At 37.8% G+C, this 24,412-nt stretch overlaps 1 protein-coding gene across 1 annotated transcript in view; it reads left to right on the top strand.

Moving 5' to 3' along the window:
- LOC134754183 (uncharacterized) overlaps positions 1–19,011 on the top strand; it is a 151,201-nt gene extending 132,190 nt beyond the window's left edge. The window contains exons 11-15 of the mRNA XM_063690315.1: positions 7,315–7,467; positions 8,646–8,818; positions 16,159–16,362; positions 16,748–16,894; positions 18,388–19,011. Of these exons, the coding sequence (XP_063546385.1) occupies positions 7,315–7,467; positions 8,646–8,818; positions 16,159–16,362; positions 16,748–16,894; positions 18,388–18,735 (1,025 nt within the window). The 3' untranslated portion in view covers positions 18,736–19,011. The remainder of the gene's footprint in view (positions 1–7,314; positions 7,468–8,645; positions 8,819–16,158; positions 16,363–16,747; positions 16,895–18,387) is intronic.
- The last annotated feature ends 5,401 nt before the right edge of the window (positions 19,012–24,412 follow it).

Consider the following 24,412-nt stretch of genomic DNA (forward strand, 5'->3'; position numbering starts at 1 on the left):
TAGGAATTATAATATTTATTAGTAAAGAATCAATTTATGGATCTTATAATTAAGGTGAGAACTAGGTACTAATAAAATTATCACAATATACGAGCCAGGGGACTCTGTTGTGAAACATTATTTGTAGCAGCTGGAACTAAAAACTGAATTGGGTTACGGCATGGTTTAGGGTACACCCGAAATTGTAACTATGTTACAATTTCGGGTATGTTACTAATAAGGTCAGAATCTATTTTATTGTTGTTTTTATTTACTTACATCATTTGCTTCCTTAATTTCGGTAACCTTTAAAACTATGGAGATATAAAGCGTCTGATATAAGAGCATGTTACTCTGTTTTGAAATATGCTGGAATATTGATTGCTTGCTAATAATAAATTACTCTTTCAATTGACCTATCGCTCACCAATTAAACTGCAATTCGGCGAAAGTAATTATTATGTTACTATGTATTAGTACGTATTGCATGAAGCTTTAATACTGAAACGGCTGAATATTGCGAGTAATTATAATTTATTTTAGTTTTTAACATTGGTTACCAGACCAAACGGGTTAGAAAAATAGGGTTTTCCTGTATATTAATAATGAAATAACATTAAACTATTAATATTAAACTATTATACACAGCATCCTGCGAATGATAGCAGACAGGGTTGACTGTCCTTACTTGTCGCACTGCGAGGAATTGCATTCTCCCGTCAGTGTTATTTTGTTTTAAATTTGCATCGCACCATCCCACTAACCCGATGTTAAGCGGTTAAACCGTTAACCCACTGTTAAATTGTACTGGTAACCATGACAACTCCAGGTTTAACCGGTTAAGCCCGGTTTAGTGGAACGGTGGAAGTGGGTCTAAGTGTTACTAATAAAATGTGTCTTGGTTACATGAAATAAATGCATTTAATTGAATTGAATTATTAAGCTATACCCCAGAGCAGTGTATACGGGTCACCGGGTCCAAGTGGTTGTAGGGAAAATTGTCGTTGAGCTGTTCCGTTATGCACCAGCAGTTCCACTTCATCGAATGTTACTTTTTTGAATGTAAACGCTTGATTTGATGATGAAAATATAAAAATTACGATATACTGTATGCCTATAACATTTGAATAGCTTCCCCGATTCCTCATAAATTCATGACAATAATGGGACTAATCTATAGGTATAAATATACTTTCAAACAAAAAAAAATATATAAATCGGTTGAGAACTTACGGAGTTCCGAGGTAACGAACATTAAAAAATAATAAAAATAACATAAACCCGAATTGAGAACCTCCTTCTTTTAGAATCTTGTAGTCGGTTAAAACATACCACCGCATACCACCAAACATACCCGCGGACCAACAGGCCGGAGAAGGAAACTCAGTTATAAAACCCAGTCCTCGAGGGCTTCTCCGACATATTTGGAGTAGAGGCTAGGGGACATGCTGTTTGCTTAGGCTGGAGCAGACAGTAGAGATGGCGGCGGAAGAGTCCTACTGGATCAACGGCGGCACTCAGGCCTTTAGAAGGTCACAGCCTTAGCGTCAGGTGGCAACCGGCTGTAAAACCCTACGCCAAAACACTTCTCCAAGTACGATGAAAGCACAATATATGAAGAAGAGTATAAATGCTAGGCCGTCCCCCCAAGCGACGGTCAGAGGATACGATGTAATACGAAGAAGCGAAGCAATGCTAAGGCGTTCCCTACAAGCGACAATATACGCGGTGGATATAACAGTATACGCCTAGCAACTTGGAACATTGGTTCCCTGACTGGACGCAGCCAAGAACTGGCAGAAACTTTACATCGACGCAATATTAACATATGCAGTATACAGGAATTGAAATGGAAGGGCTCCAAGTCGAGGGATATAGGCAGGAACTACCAACTACTCTATCAAGGAACAACCACAAACAGAAATGGTATTGGTTATAATATTAGACGAAACTTTTAAACAAAGAATTATTAAAGTGATTAGAATTTCTGATCGTATTATGAGTGTAAAGTTAGCCCTAGACAACCATCCAGCCCTTAACGTAGTATCAGTGTATGCTCCACAGGTTGGTTGCTCGGCAGTCAAAAAGCAAGAATTTTGGGATGATCTTGGTGACCTTATGCAGTCCACACCACCAGACGAAAACATACTGATCTTGGGGGACCTGCATGGGCATGTGGGAACTAAGACACCTGCTAATTCCAACATACACGGAAACTGTGGCTATGGTATCCTCAATGGCCAAGGAAAGGATATCCTTAGTTTTGCTACCCAATTTAATTTACCAATTATAAACTACTTTCAAAAGAAAAACGAACACATTGTAACTTATAAAAGCGGCAGCACACAATCGCAAATAGATTACATCCTCTGTAATAGACTAATGCAAAAAAATTCAAGGATTGCTAAGTTATCCCTGGCGAACCTTTGACAACCCAACATAGGCTTTTCGTAGCTTGTCTCAAGATGCCAAAGCGGTATACATATATAAATCAGAAACACTCACCAATCCCAAAATAAAGTGGTATAATCTGAATACCCCTAAAGGTGAAGTCTTCAATGAGAATATAAAGAAATATCTCTCTACTAACGTGCACCACGGCACAAATCAAGAAGCGTCCAATAATAACACCTGGAATAAATGTCATGAATTCTGTTGTATATCTGGCAAAATAACACTGGGAATGTCAAAAGGGCGGCTAAAGATAGACAAGGATCCTCGATGGTGATGAAGTCATACACTCAAAGAAAAGAAAGAGCTCTTCAAAAGATGGCAAAAAACGAAACTTGATGCCGATAAGTTAGAATATAACAAAGCAAAAAAAAGATCTAAAGTAAGAGTATCGACGGCTAAAGCAGTTACTCAGGAATCATTCTATAAAAGCCTGGAAAATGCTAAATCAGAACAGGAAATATTCAAAATTGCTATATTTAAACATAACGTAACCAAAGACATCAAACGTAACAAGTATATTACAGACTCGTCTGGCAAATTATTAACATCTAATATGGATATCAATAATAGACGGGAGAGAATACTATGAGCAGCTTCTGAATGAAGAATTTCAGCAAAAACCACTATCTCCTCTGGCACGCGTTCATGGACCTATTGAAGCAATTTCTCTAGATGAAGTGAAGAAGTCTGTCTCAAAGATGAAAAAAAAAGCCGCCAGGCCAGACGAAATACCGGCAGAAGTCTGGAAGAACGCTGGTGACGATGGTATACTATGGCTCACTAATCTGTTTAATGATATCCTCATAGAACGAAAGATACCGAACATGTGGAGAAACAGCAGCTCGATACCATTTTATAAAAATAAGGGGGATGTATCAAAATGTGAGGAATTAAACTTACCTCTCACACTCTTAAGATCTGGGCGTGTATTCTCGCCAAACGTATTACCACACACACATATATATATTAATACAAATATTACCACTATCACCCCAAACCAATGTGGATTTACCAGTGGAGTTGGCACCATTGATGCATTACTCACTCTAAAAATACTCCTACAAAAATACCAGTCACTAAAGAAATACCTTCACCTCATTTTTATCGATCTTGAAAAAGCCTTTGATCATGTTCATAGACAACTAATTTGGCAAGCATTAAGTGATCAATTGGTCCCAGAAGTCTTCATTGACCTACTAAAAGATCTTTATTGCGACGTAACCACGTGTGTTGTCAGTCCAGCGGGAAACAGTAGTGATTTTGTGGTTCGAGTTGGGGTTCATCAGGGATCGATATTAAGCCCATTACTATTCAATCTAGTAATGAACTATGTTACAAAATATATACAACATCAGCCACCATGGACGTTACTTTATGCTGATGACATAGTTCTCGTTGCAGAATCCCTTCAACAAGTGCAAGTGGATCTGGACGCGTGGCGGGGGGCCTTGGAGGGGAGAGGGCTTAGAATCAGCAGAAGTAAGACCGAATATATTATCCACTGCAACTTCTCTGGTACTACATCTAATAATACACCATCTATAGGCGGGGTCCAACTAAAGAGAGTGGATAAATTCAAATACCTCGGATCTGTAGTAGCACCTAAAGACGGTACCGCAGAAGATATACAGAGTAGAATCACTACAGCTTGGATGAAATGGCGTTCCATGACAGGCGTCCTTTGTGACCACCGAATGCCAATAAAAAGCAAAGGCAAAGTGTACAAACAAGCAATAAGACCCGCTCTTCTGTATGGTTCTGAGTGCTGGCCATCGAAAAAGATAGATGAACAGAAACTGCATACTACAGTGATGAAAATGCTACGCTGGGCTGGCGGAGTTTCTAGGATGGATAAGATTAGAAACGAATACATAAGAGGAACCTTCAAAGTCGCTAAAATCGAAGACAAACTCCGCGAAAACCGCCTGAGATGGTATGGGCATGTCATGAGAAGAAATGAAGACCACATGACGAGAAAAGTAATGACCATTCAGGAGGGAAAAAGAGGTTCAGGCCGACCCCCCGCGACTTGGAGTCAGACCATTAAAAAGGACCTGAAATCGGTGGAGGTAGATACGGAGACAACACAAAACCGTACATTGTGGCGTAAACGTACAAGGAGGGCTGACCCCAAATGATACAGTCAGGAAGAAGAAGAAGTTGGTTAAAACATACGGTAAGCTTATGTTGTTTTTAGTCGCGGTTCTCTACTCGTACATGTGAATCTACTCGTAAATATATTTACAATGCATGTGCTCGAAAAGTGCGTTTCCTACGGAGCCATATCATGCGGAAAGTACTACTTTTCCGCACTAGTGATTTTGTTTTCATTTTTTTTTACAGTACATATGGTGCTACTTTCTCGCACTAATGCGGAAAAGAGCACTTTTCGTGCATATGTCGAAAGTTTAAAGGGCCATATGTACTGTAAAACGTTGTACGATACACGTGCGAATAGGTAATTCGCAACTCGTGTCGATTTAAAACACTCCTTTTAATAATTAAACTTATTTGCCATGATGTTTTTTTATTTACTCGCACAATGCATAGTAAAACATTGTATGATACACGTGCGTAAAGATGATTTCCGCACTTGTTGCATAAATGGCTATTATGAGTGCATCCTTTAACGCTTTATTAACCATGATCTCGAATATTCTTCCTTGCGCGTTTCTTACTCGTCTATCTCATATACACTACAAGACAGACAGCAGTTTTATTCGTACGTCCTTGAAAAGTCTAATAAAACAACAATTAGCAACTATTCATGGCGTATAAAAGTGTCAAAACATAATACCTAACTACCATCGTCCATGATTATTTGCTCTGAATAAACTTGCATGCCATTAATTTTGTAACATACGCCCTGTTTTATAAAGTGGGCACAGGACATTTTTAGGGAATTAAAGACCCGAGTTTGCAATACTCTTAGCCCCGGAGTTACTGTCCGCGCGCCAATTCCGTGCATTCGGAGGTCGAGGAAGTTTGAGGGTGTGCGCCGCGCCCGTACGAACAAAATGATGTTGAATGATGAATGATGATGACACTCATGACGCCCAACATTCCTAACATTCCTCAGCCGTGCACGGAATTCGCGCGCGGACAGTACACACAATGTTTTTCATCACACTTGAGAAGAAACTAAATTTTAAGCGTAATAATTCTTAAATACGGTGACCTAACAAACATTCGTCCGCCGTATTGACATTTCTTGACAGGTTAGGCACTTAGGCATCGAAGGCACAGACCGACATAAAGCCAAGATTGAAAATTATGTCAAAATATTTTAAACGGCTATTAAATGAATCAAATTAAATATTTCTACAAGTTTAACTCATTTACGCTACTTGGTTTGTATGAATTAGTGACAATAAAAAAATCTATAACTCCCCAGGGCAGTGGTTCCTAACCTTTTCAGTTATGTCACCCCTTTGACTAACTAGGGAACTCGATTTTACCCCTCCTCCATCTTTGTTATCTTTGATTTTGAACCCCGTAAAATGCCAGTTTTACCACCCTCCGGGGGGGGGGGGGGGGGTCCTTACCCCCAGGTTAGGAACCGCTACCCTAGGGAGTAAAACATGTCATGCTAAAAATGCGAGGCTACATACAGTACATATTCGCCGCGGACTGGACGCAAGCTGCGCGCGGCCAACCAACCCCGTTCAAATGTATGAACGTAATGTCAAAGAATGAAATGGTCGAGCGCAATGTATTGATTGGGCTTGATTTGCCGCTTGCGACGTTCGTGGCCTTACAAACGCTATCAGAAATGTTTGACATAATACAATGAATCATACCCGATATGCTTTGCGAATCCTCCCGGAGACACATTCCACTTTTATAGACACGGTCTTTTTTATATCAATTTGATTACAAGTGTATGTTGCTCGCATCAGTTGTATAAGTAGAGCTGGTTGCATAAAGACTAATATCACATCAACATCATATTTTTAAAATTTGTATAAGCCTGCTGCTATTGCGAATGTGACTCGGCGAATTCCGCACTAGTTTACCTGTTCGATTGTCAAGTGAGTGTCACTGCAATCAGGTATTATTTTACAATTATCAGCATATAATGTATATTGGATAAGAATCGGCCCAAGGTCGAAGCATTTGCGTAAATGCAAAGCGAATGGTTGCGAAACCCGTAACAGTTATGTAATTGTTGTTCTTTTATGTTGATACAGCTATTGAGCATCGACGGACTGCGAACCTCCATAAGAAACAATAATAATGTTAACTTGGATAAAGGTGTTTATCGTTTCACGTCAGCAATTTTATACGTTGGGGCTTCTGATAAGTCTTAAAATGAGATTCTGTTCTGATATCAGACATCAGAAGCCCCAACTGTTAACTATCAACGTAGTCACAAACACATTCTCCACTTTTCCAAATTGCCTTCGTATTGTTTCTTACTGAGGTGGTATGTCTAACGTTATGTTGTGTCATTTTTGTATATACATTATTTTAGCACTAATAAAATTAAAGTCGAGATTGTAAAGACGTATGCTTTAACTTAACCCAAATTCCTGGTTCAGCTATGCGTTAGATTTAATTGTTAAACCATATCTGTGGCAAATACACTTTATGCATACGTGCCACCTGGGTAAGCGGTTTCAGAATCCTATAGAGTATTATTAGACGCTTGCTGGGATGCAAGGAACATGCCGACCTTTAAAAACCTGTACACTAGACGGGCTTATGATCCATATCAGAATTCGTCACATCAAGACTTGTAATAAGAAAATAATGAATCTTCATACATTGACAATGTTAGGTACCTACAATGATGTTTGTAATCGTCGTATAATAATTGTTCAGTAGATATAGTGATATAAATGAGTAAGTAAAATTAATAAAATCTTGTTTGTATTGTAGGCGTCCGCGCGGCGCCGCTGTGGGACTCTCAGAAGCAGAAGTTCATCGGCATGCTGACCATCACGGACTTCATCAAAATCCTGCAAATGTACTATACCAGCCCCGACGTGGCCATGGAGGAGCTCGAGGAGCACCGCCTCGACACCTGGACACGTAAGCGCTGAACATTTTACCTTAAGAAGCCAGCTTCTGCCAGCACCAACCATTTTATTTAGCAAGCAGTAAGCTTAGTTAGCTTAGTATGGAGTTTAAGTTTTTACATTAAATATTGGCAGCGACAGATAACACCCAACGTCAACAAAAAACAAGCTGGATCCCGCATCCATCAATTGCAATCCCTATTGGCCCTAGTTGACACTATAGTCTGATTATATTATGCTCTTGCTATTTCTGTGCTTTTATAAAACTCAGTCAGTTGTGCAGAAATTATTTTGACGTGGTTTTATTGTGTTTTAACATGACAATGACCAACGTAGCACACTTGTATCACAATGTACTATTATTAACAATATAATTATCACGCATGGCTTGGCACTAAAAGGCATGCGCATTGGACGTGCGGACGATACAGGCTACTGAAAGATATTTGTTTAAAACATCACACTGGCGCAAAAAATGGAATGATTCATATTAAGTACGTCACTTATCTTCACTCAACCATATTTAGCTTATGCATAATATTTGTGGATTAAAAACATCGGTTAAAGTATGATGCTATGAAAGTTGTGTATGTTTGTAATAACAACCATATTATCCTGGTATGTGTCACTTAATGTCTCGCTCCTCGGGAAACTAATGCCAGCTCGCTTTAAACCTTAATACACACAAAGTATAGCTCGAGTGTATAATATAAGATCGCAGTATGTAAAACGATCTAGAATGCATCATTTTATATGCCTAAGGCTTGAAGGAGTATTGTTCCAAAGATTCGTATTAAAGCAACGAGCTGGTAATGTGGAGGGGCAGACAAGACAGACAGAGTGCTCAACGGGCGGAAAATACTTACGCATTGCTCTAACAGAATTGCTATTAAGACTGTCGATTGTACTCGCTGACAAACTCAACAATGAAGGCTTTGAGACCCCTTTCAAATGACAGTTGTTGAGTTGGGTTTTCTCGGAAATTTCGGTTAAGTATATTTTCACAAAATATAAAGGAAGATTTAACATCCCGAAAATATGAAGTTTCCGAAAATTTTCCATAAGGAGAATTTTGCAATACTTCTCTAAACTGTACTTTTCTGAATAAATAAAAGAACAGCGAATAACTCCCCGCGGCGTCATTTAGGTTCAAGTTCCACAAATGATGGCACGTAAATTGTTTGTCTGCAGAGGTTCTAAAAGGCTCGTCTCTGGTGTCAATCGGGCCCGACTCGTCGCTGTACGACGCCATCCGCATCCTCATCTCCAACCGCATCCACAGGCTGCCGGTCATCGACCCCGAAACCGGCAACGTGCTCTACATACTGACACATAAGAGGATATTGAGATTCCTTTTCCTTTACGTAAGTAAACTAGCTATACCAATATACAACGCAGTAGTGTCCATAGAACTATTCCCATATCCCAAATTAAAATAACGGAGCAGTAGAAAAAGTAAATCAAATATGACATGACGTCTCGGCACTGAAGCAAGATGTCGTCAGCATAGATTATAGTAAAATGTTCCATAGGAATTGTGAAATAACTACTGATGATAACAAGAAAACTAAAAAAGATGACGTCGAACTTCAACTATGTTTAAATTAAGTAATAAAATAGTACATTTCGATGCTAGTGCGGAAAGTATGTATTTACATTACGAGTACCGAGATATCTTGACTTTTCCGCACGTGTATCAAACGACGTTTTTAATACAGTTGCGAAGAAATAATAAAAACAACAAGTAAGGAATAAAAACAATATCGAATGTTTGGAAACTTAAAACATGCTTGCAGTAAAAAAAAACGCATCTTCTTTGACAGGCGTTTCGGTAACTATTCCTTACCTCTACCTTCCATAGCTATTCCGTTCCATTCAGACAACTTATTAAGAACGGTTTTTTAGTATTCTATATTAACAAATAAACGTGTTATTATGATGAAGAGGTAAGTAATAAAATATGAAATATGTATATTTTCCGTATTCTTACATTACAGTAGGTTTTTATGTTGATTACGACGTTTAAAGGAAACTAATGAAGTCATGAATAGGGTATTTGACAACATTAAAAATATATAACGAATTGCTGTCATCCTGAAAGATAATAAACTAATAAAGTATATTTCACTATATTTGAATGTAAATTATCTTTAGTTTTTGGAAAATAAACGAAAGAAAATTTAATATTTTTTGAAATTTCATCAGGGACGTGAACGCTCTGTGATTGGTCAACGCTCGGATGACGTCACACGCGGGTAAACATTCTTGATTGCCTTGAGTGTTTTAACTGTTTTATTTGTATTTAGTTATTGTTCCACAGTTTTCTGATATATTCCGATTTATCCGTATATCTAGTAGCACAATATTCATAAGAATCTCAAAATGGAGCCGAAATATGTGAAAGCTGATAGCGGCAACCTACCAGACATAGACGCATTAATGGTTGCACTTTTCTTTAAAGATAATCCGGATTACTATGCTGCGGAACTTAGAAATGTAAAAAAAGCTGTGTGAGTATACGTAGAAATTGTTTATTTACTAATATTTCGATTTCGATGATACGAATACGACGACGATATATATATAGAATACGATGACGAGAATAGTATCTCCATACTGCACTTTAGTTTGAAAGAAAAAGTATGCTACTAACTACCTACTAATGCTGAAAGAGCTATGTTATGAGGTTATGTAGTAATACATTAAATACCTAGATCTTGTTTCGTTAAATACAACAAAATCCGCTGCTTTAACTACCATATTTATTTACAGTTAAATATTACTTACATCGAAGAGGTCTTCACACATAAAAACATGTGTATGCGCTAAAATGCTCTTTGGGTCTCTTCGCGCTAGTTTTAACCACATTTTTCTTTTTTTGGGATTCGTTGGACCGGAAACAAACAATTTATCTGGATTTTTTATAGTCGTAATTGAACATTGCGGCACTATACAACATTTATATACCATTTTACAGTGAAATAATCAATTAAATGCACATAAACCATAAGATTTACTAAGACAATGGACTGAGTTTACTCGCGTGTGACGTCACACGTGTCACGTGATTAGCCCCTTTGCAAAAACAGCGTTTAAGGCGCGTTCCAAATAAATAAACTTTAACATTGTTTTTTTATATTTAATACAGGAAATTTCACGGAAATATCAATGTAGTGTAATTATTAAGTCATAAAGAATCAATTAAAACCATTTTCAAAAATTAGTCAAATAGCCTATTGGAACAAGTATAAATTTAAAAAAAATTGGAAAAGTGAAAAGCATTAGTTAGCCAAAAAACAACTTTGCGAACGCTAAACAGCTACGTAAAGTAGCACTTTTTCAGCAACTGTATTAAAATAGTTATTTTAGATACAAGTGCGTAAAAGAGGAAATTCGAAACGAGTGGCGATAAATTGAAACACGACCGCAGGGAGTGTTTTAAATCGACACGAGTTGCGAATTACCTATTCGCACGTGTATCGAACAACTTTTTACAGTACATATGGCCCTTTAAACTTTCGACATATGCACAAAAAGTGCACTTTACGCACTAGTGCGACAAAGTAGCACCGTATATACTGTAAGAATAGTTTTTAGGGTTCCGTAGCCAACTGGCAAAAAACGGAAACCCTTATGGATTCGTCATGTCTGTCTGTCTGTCTGTCTGTCTGTCCGTCCGTATGTCACAGCCACTTTTTTCCGAAACTATAAGAACTATACTGTTGAAACTTGGTAAGTAGATGTATTCTGTAAACCGCATTAAGACTTTCTCACAAAAATAGAAAAAAAATTTTTTGGGGGTCCCCATACTTAGAAATGAAACAAAAAAATTTTTTTATCACGTATGGGGTGTGGGGTATCTAAGGATAGGTCTTCAAAAATGATATTGATGTTTCTAATATCATTTTTAGGGTTCCGTACCTCAAAAGGAAAAAACGGAACCCTTATAGTATCACTCGTGCGTCTGTCTGTCTGTCTGTCTGTCCGTCTGTCTGTCTGTCTGTCTGTCCGTCTGTCACAGCCTATTTTCTCCGAAACTACTGGACCAATTAAGTTGAAATTTGGTACTCATATGTAAGTTTGTGACCCAAAGATGGGCATGTAACGTAAACAAATTAATTTTACCCACGGGGCCACTTTTGGGGGGTAAATGAGAAAATTAAAAAATAAAGTTTGTCAAACTATATCGAGTCGGACTTAATTACTTAGTTTTTGATCCGACACCTACGGGTTTTTAAAGACATTTCACATAAAAATACATTGTTTAAATTGTGTAATGTACGGAACCCTTGGAACGCGAGTCCGACTCGCACTTGGCAGGTTTTTTTCTAAACTGAATAGTTTGCGCGAGAGACACTTCCAAAGTGGTAAAATGTGTGTCACCCCCCTTGTAACTTCTAAACTAATAGTAGGAGATACGGCATATATGGTCGACCTTCACTCATACGTCTGACGGATGAAACTTATATTTTATGTAAGAAAATATGATCCTGAACATAAATAAATAGGGTTGCCTAAAGAAATATGGTCAAGGCTATTTTTAATAAATTTTTGAAAATATTTTTTTCTTCAAATTTCACCGATTTGTCTGACGAACGAAATAAGTTCCAAAATAAGCTCAAAGAAAATTTAACAGAATGCAGCACTACTTGTAAATTTAATTGTGTCTCACCATCGGATATATGTAAAGCCTTTAAATTACTTAATATGAAAAAGTCAATGGACATTGATGGCTTATCTGTATACGTCAATAACTCAATAATAGATTATATTGCTCCATATTTGTCACAAATATTTAATAATTGTATCGAAAGTGGCCAGTTTCCTGATCAGATGAAGTGCAGTAAAGTCATACCTTTGTTCAAAGCGGGAAGTCATTCTGACCCTACTAATTACAGACCAGTATCAATTCTCCCGACTGGGCAAAATATTTGAAAAACTTCTACTACATCAGTTACGAAATTATTTCTATGGTAATAATCTAATGGATAGTACACAATTTGGATTTACTCGCGGTCGTTCAACAACGGATGCAGGTGTTCAACTAATAAAACATATTGTTGATGCTTGGGAGGGGTCACAGGATGCGCTAGGCGTTTTCTGTGACTTATCCAAAGCATTCGACTGTGTACATCAGGACACCCTGATCAGGAAGCTACACCACTATGGAGTTAGAGGTCTGGAACTTAAGCTTCTGGAATCATACTTAAGTGATAGAACTCAGAGGGTGATTGTAAATGGTACAAGTTCATCTGGCAGCAAATTGAAAATGGGTGTCCCGCAGGGTTCAATTTTGGGCCCTTTTCTATTTCTCGTATATATTAACGATTTGCCTCACCTAGTACGCAACAAACATGACCTTGTACTGTTTGCTGACGACACCTCGTTAGTATTCAAAATTTACCGACAGCAAACAAATTATAATAAAGTTAATGCTGCTATATCTAGTGTTGTGGATTGGTTTACTGCTAATAATCTTCTCTTGAATGAAAAGAAAACTAAGTGTGTGAAATTTGTATTGCCTACTGTTAAACCGGTAGTTTCGAGCATCAAATAATGATGGAGCATCAAACCGTTGGATTTTGAAGATTCGACTGTCTTCTTGGGTATGAGTTTGGATGCCAAACTTCAGTGGGGATCTCATATTCGTAAATTGTCTAATAAAGGCTCAGTTCTGCCTCATTTGCAGTAAAAAAAATTAGAACCCTGACTGTTGTGGATACGGCTCGACTGGTCTACTTTGGCCATTTCCACAGCCTAATGTCATACGGCATCCTTTTATGGGGGCACGCTGCAGATGCTAATTGTGTCTTTATATTGCAAAAACGGGCGATTAGAGCTATTTATAATTTGGGATGTAGGGTCTCCTTAAGAGACAAATTTGGAGAATCAGGCATTTTGACATTTGCGTCGCAATACATTTATGAAAATCTATTATATGTGCAGAAAAATAAACACCTGTTTAAGAAATTTTGCGACATACACAACAGAAATACAAGAAACAAAGACAAACTTGTACCTACTATAACTAGACTTCAGAAGATAAGTAAATCTTTCATTGGCCAATGTGTTCGTTTTTACAATAAAATTCCTTTGGATATTTAAAGTTTGCCATTAAATGAATTTAAATCGGTCATCAAACGAAAGTTGTGCAAAAAGGGATATTATAAAATATCAGACTATTTAGAAGACGTTAACCCTTGGAGTTAATAATGTGCATATTGTAACATAGATAATGTTATTTAATATTTAATTTTTAAGTAAATATAAATGTTTGACGTCATAAAGCGATTGTAAAATCCTATTATGAAAATAAACGATATGATATGATATGATATGATATGATGATATGTAAATCTAAAGGAGGACAGCCGGACAAATATGTAAACGAAAGCATTTTTGCCCAAATTGTTACAGAGACGTTTCAATCGCGCGCCTCGCTCGGCCAATAACTGCATAATAATGTGTTGTAGGCATCGTAAAATAATGCGGCTTATCTTACTGTATACGTACGTGTTATCTTCTTATTCATGTTTATCCGTGCAGTAACTGTTACTACAGCTTTTGTTCTTTATATCCTTATACCCTACGGTTGTCTGGAAGAGATCGCTTACAGCGATAAGACCGCCTGTTGCTACCTTTATTTACATTGTAAATCTGTTGTTGATTTTGTTTTCTTTAGTGGTGCAAAAACAGTAGTTTATGCAACTGATACTTAATGAGATGCCTCAAAACACAAGTGTGGTTTTATGAAACGAGCGCTAGCGAGTTTCATAATAGAATCTCACGAGTGTTTTAAGCCCTAATTATGTACAGGTGCATACACTAATTTATCTATACACATATCATTAGTACTCTAAGATGGGTTCAGAAGCCGTAGGGAATTGCTAAAAGTTAGCACTACCTGTAAAATATCTATAGACTAAATATTAAAATGATGCTATAAAAAATAAATTTATATAAAATAAATACAGAAAAAAATTACTCATATTTTCAACTAAAATGACGACCGGTCTGGCCTAGTGGGTAGTGACCCTGCCTGTGAAGCCGATGGTCCTGGGTTCGAATACCGGAATAAGAAAATAAAATAAAAAATAAAAAGCCTTTTATTTCTTGAACTTTTTTACATTTTTTCATATTTGTTTAAGCGTTCTATATATATAATATTATTCAAGAACCCCGTTTTCACACGTGAAGGCCTCCTCCAAAGCCTTCCACGTATCTCGGTCCTTTGCCACTTGTATCCAATTTGGCCCGGTAATTTTGGTGATATCATCTTGCCATCTCATAGTAGGTCTTCCTATCCCTCTTTTTCCTAGAGGTCCTTTCCACGACGTCACCCTTGCTGTCCAGCGCCTGTCTTGAGTACGTGCTACATGGCCCGCCCACCTCCATTTAAGTTTTTTGGCATAGCTGAGAGCATCTATGCTCTTTGTGTGTTGTCTTATTTTTGTATGGTTGATTTTTTGTATTTTCTTGATGTTTAGCATACTACGCTCCATTCCGCGTTGACAAGTCCTTATTTTTTCCATAGCTTTTTGAGTAAATCTCCATGTCTGACAGCCGTATGTCAGACAGGGTTATAAGCATGTATTCATGACTTTAGTCTTCACGCTGACGGGCATGTTACTCTTAAATACTTCTTTTAGCTGCCAGTATTTGTTCCAGGTCTTTTGTGCTCTCCTTTCAATTTCTAACTCGTTGTTCGCTTTATCAAAACTTATCTGTTTTCCTAAGTATATGTATTGTTTTGTATAAGTCAATGGTTCGTTTCCTACCGTTATGGTTCGCTCCATGCCATTTGTCATTACCATAGTTTTTGATAGGTTCATTTCGAGTCCCACTTGCACGCTGGCCATATGTAGCGAGGTAATCATATATTGTAGTTGTGAGCTTGTCTCTGCGAATATTACCAAGTCGTCTGCAAAACGAAGGTGATTTAGGTAGTTCCCGTTTACATATATTCCTTTGTTCTTCCAATCTAGCTGTATGACTTTAGACTTTAATAACCCCATAAAAAGAAGTCTAGTCTATGCCAATAAGCCCACAACCACTCATGCTTTAAAAGAGGAAATTCGACGCTGCATCGGAGAAATTCAGCCGCATCTATGCAAAATGGTCATAGAAAATTTTGACATAAGAGTGCGTACGTGCCAGCAAAGCCTAGGAGGACATTTTCCTGACGTAATATTCCACAAATAACCCTATTTTATGTATTTCAAGATTTTATATATACAAATATATTATAACAAAAAAAATGTGTTTTTCATCAATTTCAAATCTTGCGTCCTTTTTGGGACAACCTTTATTAAAAAAGTGGCTGTGACATACGGACGGACGGACAGACAGACATGACGAATCTATAAGGGTTCCGTTTTTTGCCATTTGGCTACGGAACCCTAAAAACATACTGAATTGACATTTCGTATCGATAACTATTTTAATATCTATGGATACTAGAATAGAGACCCACTTGAGTTCCGACAGCTGTTCCAAATTTAAACTCATAACCTTACAAAAATCTATAATGTAATAACATTAAAGTACAGATTTTACCTACTAACACAGATAAGAAAGTTCTCATAGTAAAATTGGTTGTAATAATGCTGGTCTTTTACTACGGTTTCTGAACGCATTTTAGAGCACTAACGATACGTGCGTAGATAAAGTATGTTTAGTTACTAACTTACATATTTAATTGCAGATAAATGAGTTGCCGAAGCCGTCGTACCTGCAGTGCTTGGTGCGCGAGCTGCAGATCGGCACGCTGCGCGACATCGAGACGGCCACGGAGGACACATCCATCATCGACGCGCTCAGCAAGTTCGTCAACCGGCGCGTGTCCGCGCTGCCGCTCGTCGACGCCGACGGCCGCCTCAAGGACATCTACGCCAAGTTCGATGTCATTGTAAGTACCTACCTAAACACGTACACCCTACAGAATAGACTACACAAGTTTCCATTCGTGATATCAATCGATCCGGTTTGTTGTGAGGATAAACTATTTGTATGGGACCAAATGAGTCAGTCAAACATTTAATGAAGTAGGATTGAGAAGAGCGGGTCACACTTTTATAAGCAATATAAAATAGTGCGTAAAGAATGAAACTGCGGCTGTATTGCAACTGCTTGTCTGTAGAAAGGTCTCTTCATATAATAAACTTTACTCATCTTCCTCGCGCTGTCCCGGCATTTTGCCACGGCTCATCAGAGCCTGGGGTCCGTTTGGCAACTAATCCCAAGAATTGGCGTAGGCGTATAATAAACTTTAGGTTCTGATTTAATTGTTACAGAATTTAGCTGCAGAAAAAACTTACAATAACTTAGATGTGTCCCTCAAGACGGCAAACGAACATCGAAACGAGTGGTTCGAAGGTGTTCAGAAATGTACGCTGGATGAAACGCTATACGAGGTCATGGAAAGGATAGTGCGGGCCGAGGTATGTTCTCAATCAAGTACTTAATGTGTGTTTTGGAATTCGTGTTCCATTACTAGTACATTACTACAGAGGCTGGGAAGTAAGAAGCTACCACCTATGCCTATCTTTATCACACGTGTCGTATATTTTACCACATGTAGTTTGTCAATTTATTACACAAATTTTCAAGATATATTTATGTATCTTTCATTTTTTCGCCTTGCATCCGTCTGACTGTCGTTTTAGCCACACAACTAAGTTTACATAGTTTTATATGTTGATATTATGCTTCACATGTAAGTATATGTATTGTTACTTAAGCATGGAGTATAATTCCCACAGTGTTGACGATTTTATAGTTACATCTATACATTTATAGTTTTATAATTAGTTAGTTTTAAAATATGCCACAAAAACTTTCTGGTAAACTGTGAGCATTTTTCTTATTTTTTCATCAATTTATAAAATTGCCGTAAGCATCCATATATATCGCCTTTGATTTTGGCGGCAGCAAGTTATTCTAAGTCAATTCTGTTCCCGCTTTCAATTTTGTAGGAGTACAATTAATATTAATTTCATATTTTCGTCGGAACTCATATTACGATTAAAAAATACCTACGCGTGTTTGAGTAGACATCTTTACCGCTAATATTTAAATGAAATATTTTAAGTGTGTATTTGAGTAGTTTAATTTGCAATTCACAATTATTTCAATTTGTTATAAAATGTGTTATTTATTATGCTCATGTAAATTGTATATAAATAACACTGCAAAATATAGCAAACATCGTTTATTGTGTTTCTTTAATAGGCGTAGCGTAGGTAGCGGTAGGCGTCGCAGAATGTCATAAGTGTCATAACGAACCATAAAGCAAATACTGCTTATAGTTTTTTTTTATGGCTGAATGCTATGATGCTGTGTCACAAAGAAATGGAAATTAAAAAAGAACTACTTCCCGGCCTAGGCCTCCAATTTTGTATGAAATTTCATTAATTTACCTCTCACTGCGCCCGAAACGTGATACTCCCAGCCTAATATGTAGAACATAATATCAATATTTCATAGCATGACAAAAATAAATCATTTATTAGGAACTACTTGCGACTTCATCCTTGTTAAATTTCCATATAAGCCAAGCCAATATATATAAACAATACAGACACAATCGGAAATCTGCCGCTGGACACCCTGCAAAATATTTAGATTACCGTTCCCATGAAATTTAAACTTCGTGGTCAAACCATACCATGACTTATCAACTTATCAATTGCAACGATGATGAAAGTGTTGCTAATAGTAGATATATTAGCACCCACAAAAAAAAAAGCCGTTATTAATTAGAGGCGTGGACTGTTTATAATCTTAAACTAGGTTAAGAAACCGTCCGCAACCTTTCTCTAACACACACACAAAAAAAAATCGGTTGAGATATTTATACATTCATAATTAATATAAAATCATTTGTGTCCGTTCTGATGGAATTATACTTAGACTTTTTACGTTTTCATTTCAGGTGCATCGTTTAGTAGTCGTAAATGAGGAGGACAAAGTAGTTGGCATTATATCCCTTTCGGATTTGCTAATGTATCTCGTCTTGAGGCCTACGGGCGAGTGCGGCGGCAGTGGCACTAGCCTGCGCAATGAACAGTCTATCGAAGAACAAGACGAAATCAATGGTCGGGAGGCAAACTGCAATAAGCCCACTGACATCGCCGTGGAAGTGGAACAAGTGGAGCCTGGCGGAGGGAGCGACAACGAGCCGGCCGGCGCCGATGTGGGCCCCGACGCCGAAGCCGACGCCGACGCCGACGCCGACGCCGACGCCGTTGGTCGAAGCCGACATCGGACCGAGCTGCATTGAACGCCAGCATCAGTAAAGCCAATGTGATTTATTTTCATGTAGTTAGCTTAAGTTTCGTACTGTGAGAGGCAGCGCTTCTGACTGCAATTGTCGAGCGGTGATGAATTTTTACAAAACGGTTGTGATTTGAGGTCAAATTATTATCGATTGTATCTATTTGACAGTTGCTTATGATGGTCGCTCATCTTCATTACGTTTTTGATACAAATAGTTTACCCTTTACTAATAAAAAAATGTATTTATGTGTATACGAACAATATATAAATTTAACAATGAGCGCCTCGTTTAATCAACTTTACAATCCAAAACAATATGTTGTCATATTGTTATAGATTGTTGATTGAACACGACTATGTAGAGATGTAGCGAACAGGTATATTAAACGTTACACGTATATAAAACGTAGAGGTATATTGCTTAGGCATTGTAGTTGCAGGTAGTTAAATACCGACATGAATCACATAACGTACCTAGTTGTAAACAACAGTGACACAATCGGTACTACGTTTATTTATATAATACAAAATAGTCATTTTCTTTTTCCCCTTTAAAAAATTTATTGTCATCGTAACAAATTGTAACAATGAATTAATCTGTATTTTGTCAGCAGCGACACATTTTAAAATCGTTTTATGAAAGTAGGACAGTTGTAAAATGGTAATTGTGAATAGTATTCGTAGATTGTAACGTTTATTGAATAAGGCCCAGGTCGCATCTCTTTTTGAATAATTATACATATTTTGTAGTTGAATATTATATTTTTGTGTTAGGGCCGATACCGATACAGACGGACTGCAATTTGTATGGGAGATGCACGCCGACTGCACGTCAACTGCAACGTCGGTGTGCAGTTCCCGTACAAGTTGCAGTCGGGTTGCAGTTCCAGCCCGTCTGTACCGGCCCTTAGATTTTTTTTTTATTACGTAGGGTGGTATTTATGTATATTCCATTTCATTTCTGATTAGATGGCTCAGCTGGTGTGTCTCCTTTTTCTTTAGTTAAATATGTTCAGTTGGCCCTATCGCCCTCCAGCGCTGACCGGGAGAACGCTCGCTTACACATGCGCACTGTACATGTTGCATGGCAATAACATTTTAATGTTGTATAAACCGAGTTTTGTACTGACGGCATGCATGTTTACATGCTGATACAACTTGACAAAATAAATTCGTTAGTTTTATATGCCAGTAATGAGCAGTGCAATGATATGTTTTGCTCTACTTTTCGGCTTGCTAGCCAGTCACGCCCTTTGGTTACTGTAGTAGGAACCTACGATTTTCTTTATTTTGAATTTGCATAGCGTTGGAACAAAAATGTCAATTGTACAGGTTTTAGGCCAGGAGGTCATTAATAGTTTCCATATGAAGTTCACTAAATGTATAAATATAAACTTTAATTTCTTTATATTTAATTTAAATGTAAGAAAACTAACGTCAATTAGGTTATATTATTTACCTACATTCAAAGGCAAAACTATTTGTTAGAATGTTTGTATTGTGTGCGTGTGATACAATCGGAAAAGTTGTTTATGTATTTCAGTTCACACTATTTACTGAAGCCAAATACAATCAACCTATAATTAAGATTTATATATATTTAAACCAGTTAGAAAGTTGAGTAGAATTAACGCATTCACTACCAGCGCGAAGCACGCGCTACGTTCGTAGCCGATATCACGAGAAAACCCATTTGTAGCGAAAAGCGTCTTCGGACAAGGAACCCATGTTTCTTACAATAACCGCAAACTACAAACAGATAGATGTAACGCAGGAGTCATCCCATAGAAAACTATTCAACTTTTCATAATTACGATTAATCTAATCCAAATAATAATTATGTATTATGTAAATGGAACCGGACCGTAGTAGGCTAAGGGTCCGTTGCACCAAACTGTTTGTCATCTTTAGATTTCGCTAAATTTTATTTTATGGAAAGTTCAATAGTAAACTGCCACGGCGTGCCTGGTGACGTTGATCAGTCTGTCAAGTGCGGATGGTGCAACTGACACTTAGTCGTGCTTCGGGTTCGTTTGCTGTGATTGGCCCTTTACTCGTACTAGAGTTTATTATAGCCGGTCGGTTCGCACACGCAATTCGACGCTCAACTGCGAGACATTGTTGTAGTGTAGACAGCATTCCCAGACGGGGTTCGTTGCTGCTCGCCCACTTGAAATTAACTGAGTTTGCTTGTCGTTTGTCGTTTACTTGTCTCTCATGTCGTCAAAATCTATCTGTAATCATTTGGGAACTGTAATCTTGTTTTGAGCGTAATTATATTTCTACCGAAAAAATATATGTCGATGTTTATCTATGAGAATTTCACTGCTTTAACTTGGTATAGATGATTTTAGAAGAGCTGGCACGAATGAATCGAATGAAATCATGATTAGACGAAGTCATTTTAAAAATAAGATAAAAAAAGTTGTACAGAATAAACAATGTTTGTCGATCAGTTGACAGTGTCATTCTACTTAATAAGAATTTTACATGAATTTATTATTATTAATAATAACACTGTTACTTTTTGTGCTATACTAAATTGAACCTTATGTAGTCAGGCAGGCAAAGATATGTTGTCAGTAGCAGTACAATAAAAAATGCACTTCATAGTCGTAGAAAATATAAGGGAAGTAATCCCGCAAAGATAAAACTGTGATTACATGATGTACCTATTTCTCACGCAAACATACTTCCTAACCGATTTATTGAAACGCTTTGAACCTCCTACGAGTTGTCAGTTGTAAACGAGCGCGTGGCGCGCTGAAACCCCAGGCAATTTGCACATCATGCATCACAGTTTAGCCGTAATGGGAATATCGCCTTATACTTTTAACCGACTTCAAGATTTCAAAAGGAGGAGGTTCTCAATTCGGTTGTGTTTTTTTTAATGTTTGTTACTCCATAACTCCGTCATTTCTGGACCGATTTTAAAAATTGTTTTTTTGATTGTAAGTATAAACATACCGATTGGTCCCGTTTTTGTCAAAACGCAGTTCTGATGATGGGATCCATGAGGAATCGAGGGAACTCCTCAAATGTTAAAGGCATTTATATAGTGATTTTTGTATTTTTATCAACAAATCCAGCATTTCCATTTAAAAAAGTGACATTTGATGAAGTGGAACTGCTGATGATGATCAGAATGGAACTCTTTAATGACGCATAGTTCACGTTTGACGATTTGTCCTCTTCGTTATGTTTGTTAAGCAAGTTAGGTTTTCAAGACACATTTTTGTCAAGCTCGAGTTCTGATGATGGGAACCATAAGGAACCGAGGGAAGTCCTCATATATGAAAGGCATACATATAGTGATTTTTGTATTTTCATCAACAAATCCAGCATTTACATTTAAAAAAGTGACATTTGACGAAGTGGAACTGCTGATGATGATCAGAATGGAACTCTTCAATGACACATAGTTCACGTTTGGCGATTTGTTCTCTTCGTTATGGACCCAGACCCAAACTTGGACCCAGACTCGGACCTGGACCCGGGTCTGGACATGGATCCCAACTCGGAACCGGACTGAACTCGGACCCGGACTTGAACCCGGACCCAGACCGAACTCTGACCCAAACTTGGTCCCGGACAGCCGGACACGGACCTGGACTCGGATCCGGAACCAGACCCGGACCCGGAAATTCTACTAGAAAAAAGGTTTAGGTGGGTGGGTATATGTGGCTGCGATTCTCACAGAACAGAACTGCTATCAGAAAAGTAGGTTAGGTTAGGTTAGAACTGTGACCCTTACAGAAACGAAATGCTATCAGAAAAGTGGGTTAGGTTAGGTTAGAACTGCGAACCTTATAGAAACGTAATGTTACTAGAAAAGTGGGTGGTTTTACCTCCTTTTCTACATGATTGGGCAAAAGATGCCGTCTTTTTCATTTCGTTGTCTGGAATCTAAGAGTGCACCATCAACAATAAGTAAACTTTCAGTGGCATCCCCCATTGAAGTTGTTTTTTTTTTAATATTGTCTTCGGTTACCGCGATAGTTACTCATGAAATAAAACTATGAAAACGGATTATATCGCGTATATTGAATTTATAATACATCCCGACGTTTCGAACCCTTTACAGCGTTCGTGGTCAACGGGTGTCTGAGGAAAAATTACAAAGTGCAAAAATACCCACATACTAAAATAATGAACAATCATAGACTACAAACTTTAAGGCTGGTTGTACATGCAAAATCGGTTCATAAGGCTAGTTATACACTACAATTATTTTCAAGTAAAGATATATATATACGCGATAAAAACTACGCCGGCTCCAACCCTACACCACGGACCCGAGAAGATTTAATTCCCTCCTAAATTATATATTATATATACGATATATTAAACATAGACATTAACGGATTTATTGAATCCATCCGACGAGTTGGATGGAAAGGAAACCGCCGCCCTCTAATCATCGAGCTCCTTAGCAGCAGGATGAAGCGTTATATATTAGAAAATGCTCATTATTTTAAATACTACGGTTACGCAATATCAGATTTTCTCAGCAAGGAAGACTTAGAAAAACGGAACAGACTGAAAAAAATATTAATAGATGCACGCCAGAAGGGAGATCACGCAATCATCCGAAACAACAAGTTATATATAAATGGAAAGGAACATAAACCAGTCGCAAGCACCTAGGAACAGCAGCCTGCTGCAGTTAACGCTACGTCCAGCAGCCTATCGCCGACCCTCACTCCTGCAAATCAGACCCTTGAAGCCCAGGTGCAACAGCCTGCCGCAATGTATCCCACCCCTAGCAGCACGTTGCCCACTCCCACCATTGCACAAACAAGCCATACCTCAGACGCGGCCCCAGTCGCCCCGAAAAGTCCATCTGCATTAAGCTACTCCATCCCCAGAAGTTCGTCACCAAATATCGTCAATAACCAAACAAACCATGAGCCTGAAATAAATGCCCCAGGAAAGCATTTATTTCGAACCTGATTTTAAACTGCTAGTACAAAATGTTCAAAGTCTTAAAAACAAAACGCATATAATCGAAGCTCTATTACACGATCAACCGTTCCAGATATTGTGCTTAACGGAAACCTGGATTTCACGAGAACAGAAAGACGCCGTTCAAATAAACGGATATGTTACCGCAGCAAGTTATAATCGCGCCAACCATAGGGGCGGAGGAGCAGCTATATTGTTACGAGACGATATCCCTTACCACGACAGAACAGAATTTGCAGATTTATCAATAGAATTAGTCATAGAATGTTGCGCAATAGAAATAAACCCTAATATTATTATTGTTACAATATATAGAGCAGACCGCGACATTGAAATATTTTTTGAAGTACTAAACCAAATCTTATGTAAGCTAAAATGTAAAAGCCACAAACATATAATAATAACAGGCGATTTTAACTTAAATAAATTTAGCATGTCAAATAACTACCAGAAACTAATAAACATGATGCTAGAATACGACCTCCACCAAATAATAAATGAACCGACAAGGGTAACTAACACCTCCTCAACATGCATAGATTTCATATTTACAAACAGCAAACAATACACAGTAATAGTCGAAGACGAGGGCATTTCCGATCACAAAAGTTTGCAATACTTCTTTGAAGAAAATAATATTTCAACCGATAAATATAATAGTAATAAATATCTCCGGAAGCGTAACTTTAGCTACAACCGTATGATGTCATTCAAAT

Source organism: Cydia strobilella, chromosome Z (genome assembly GCF_947568885.1).
Source record: "Cydia strobilella chromosome Z, ilCydStro3.1, whole genome shotgun sequence".
NCBI lineage: Eukaryota > Metazoa > Arthropoda > Insecta > Lepidoptera > Tortricidae > Cydia > Cydia strobilella.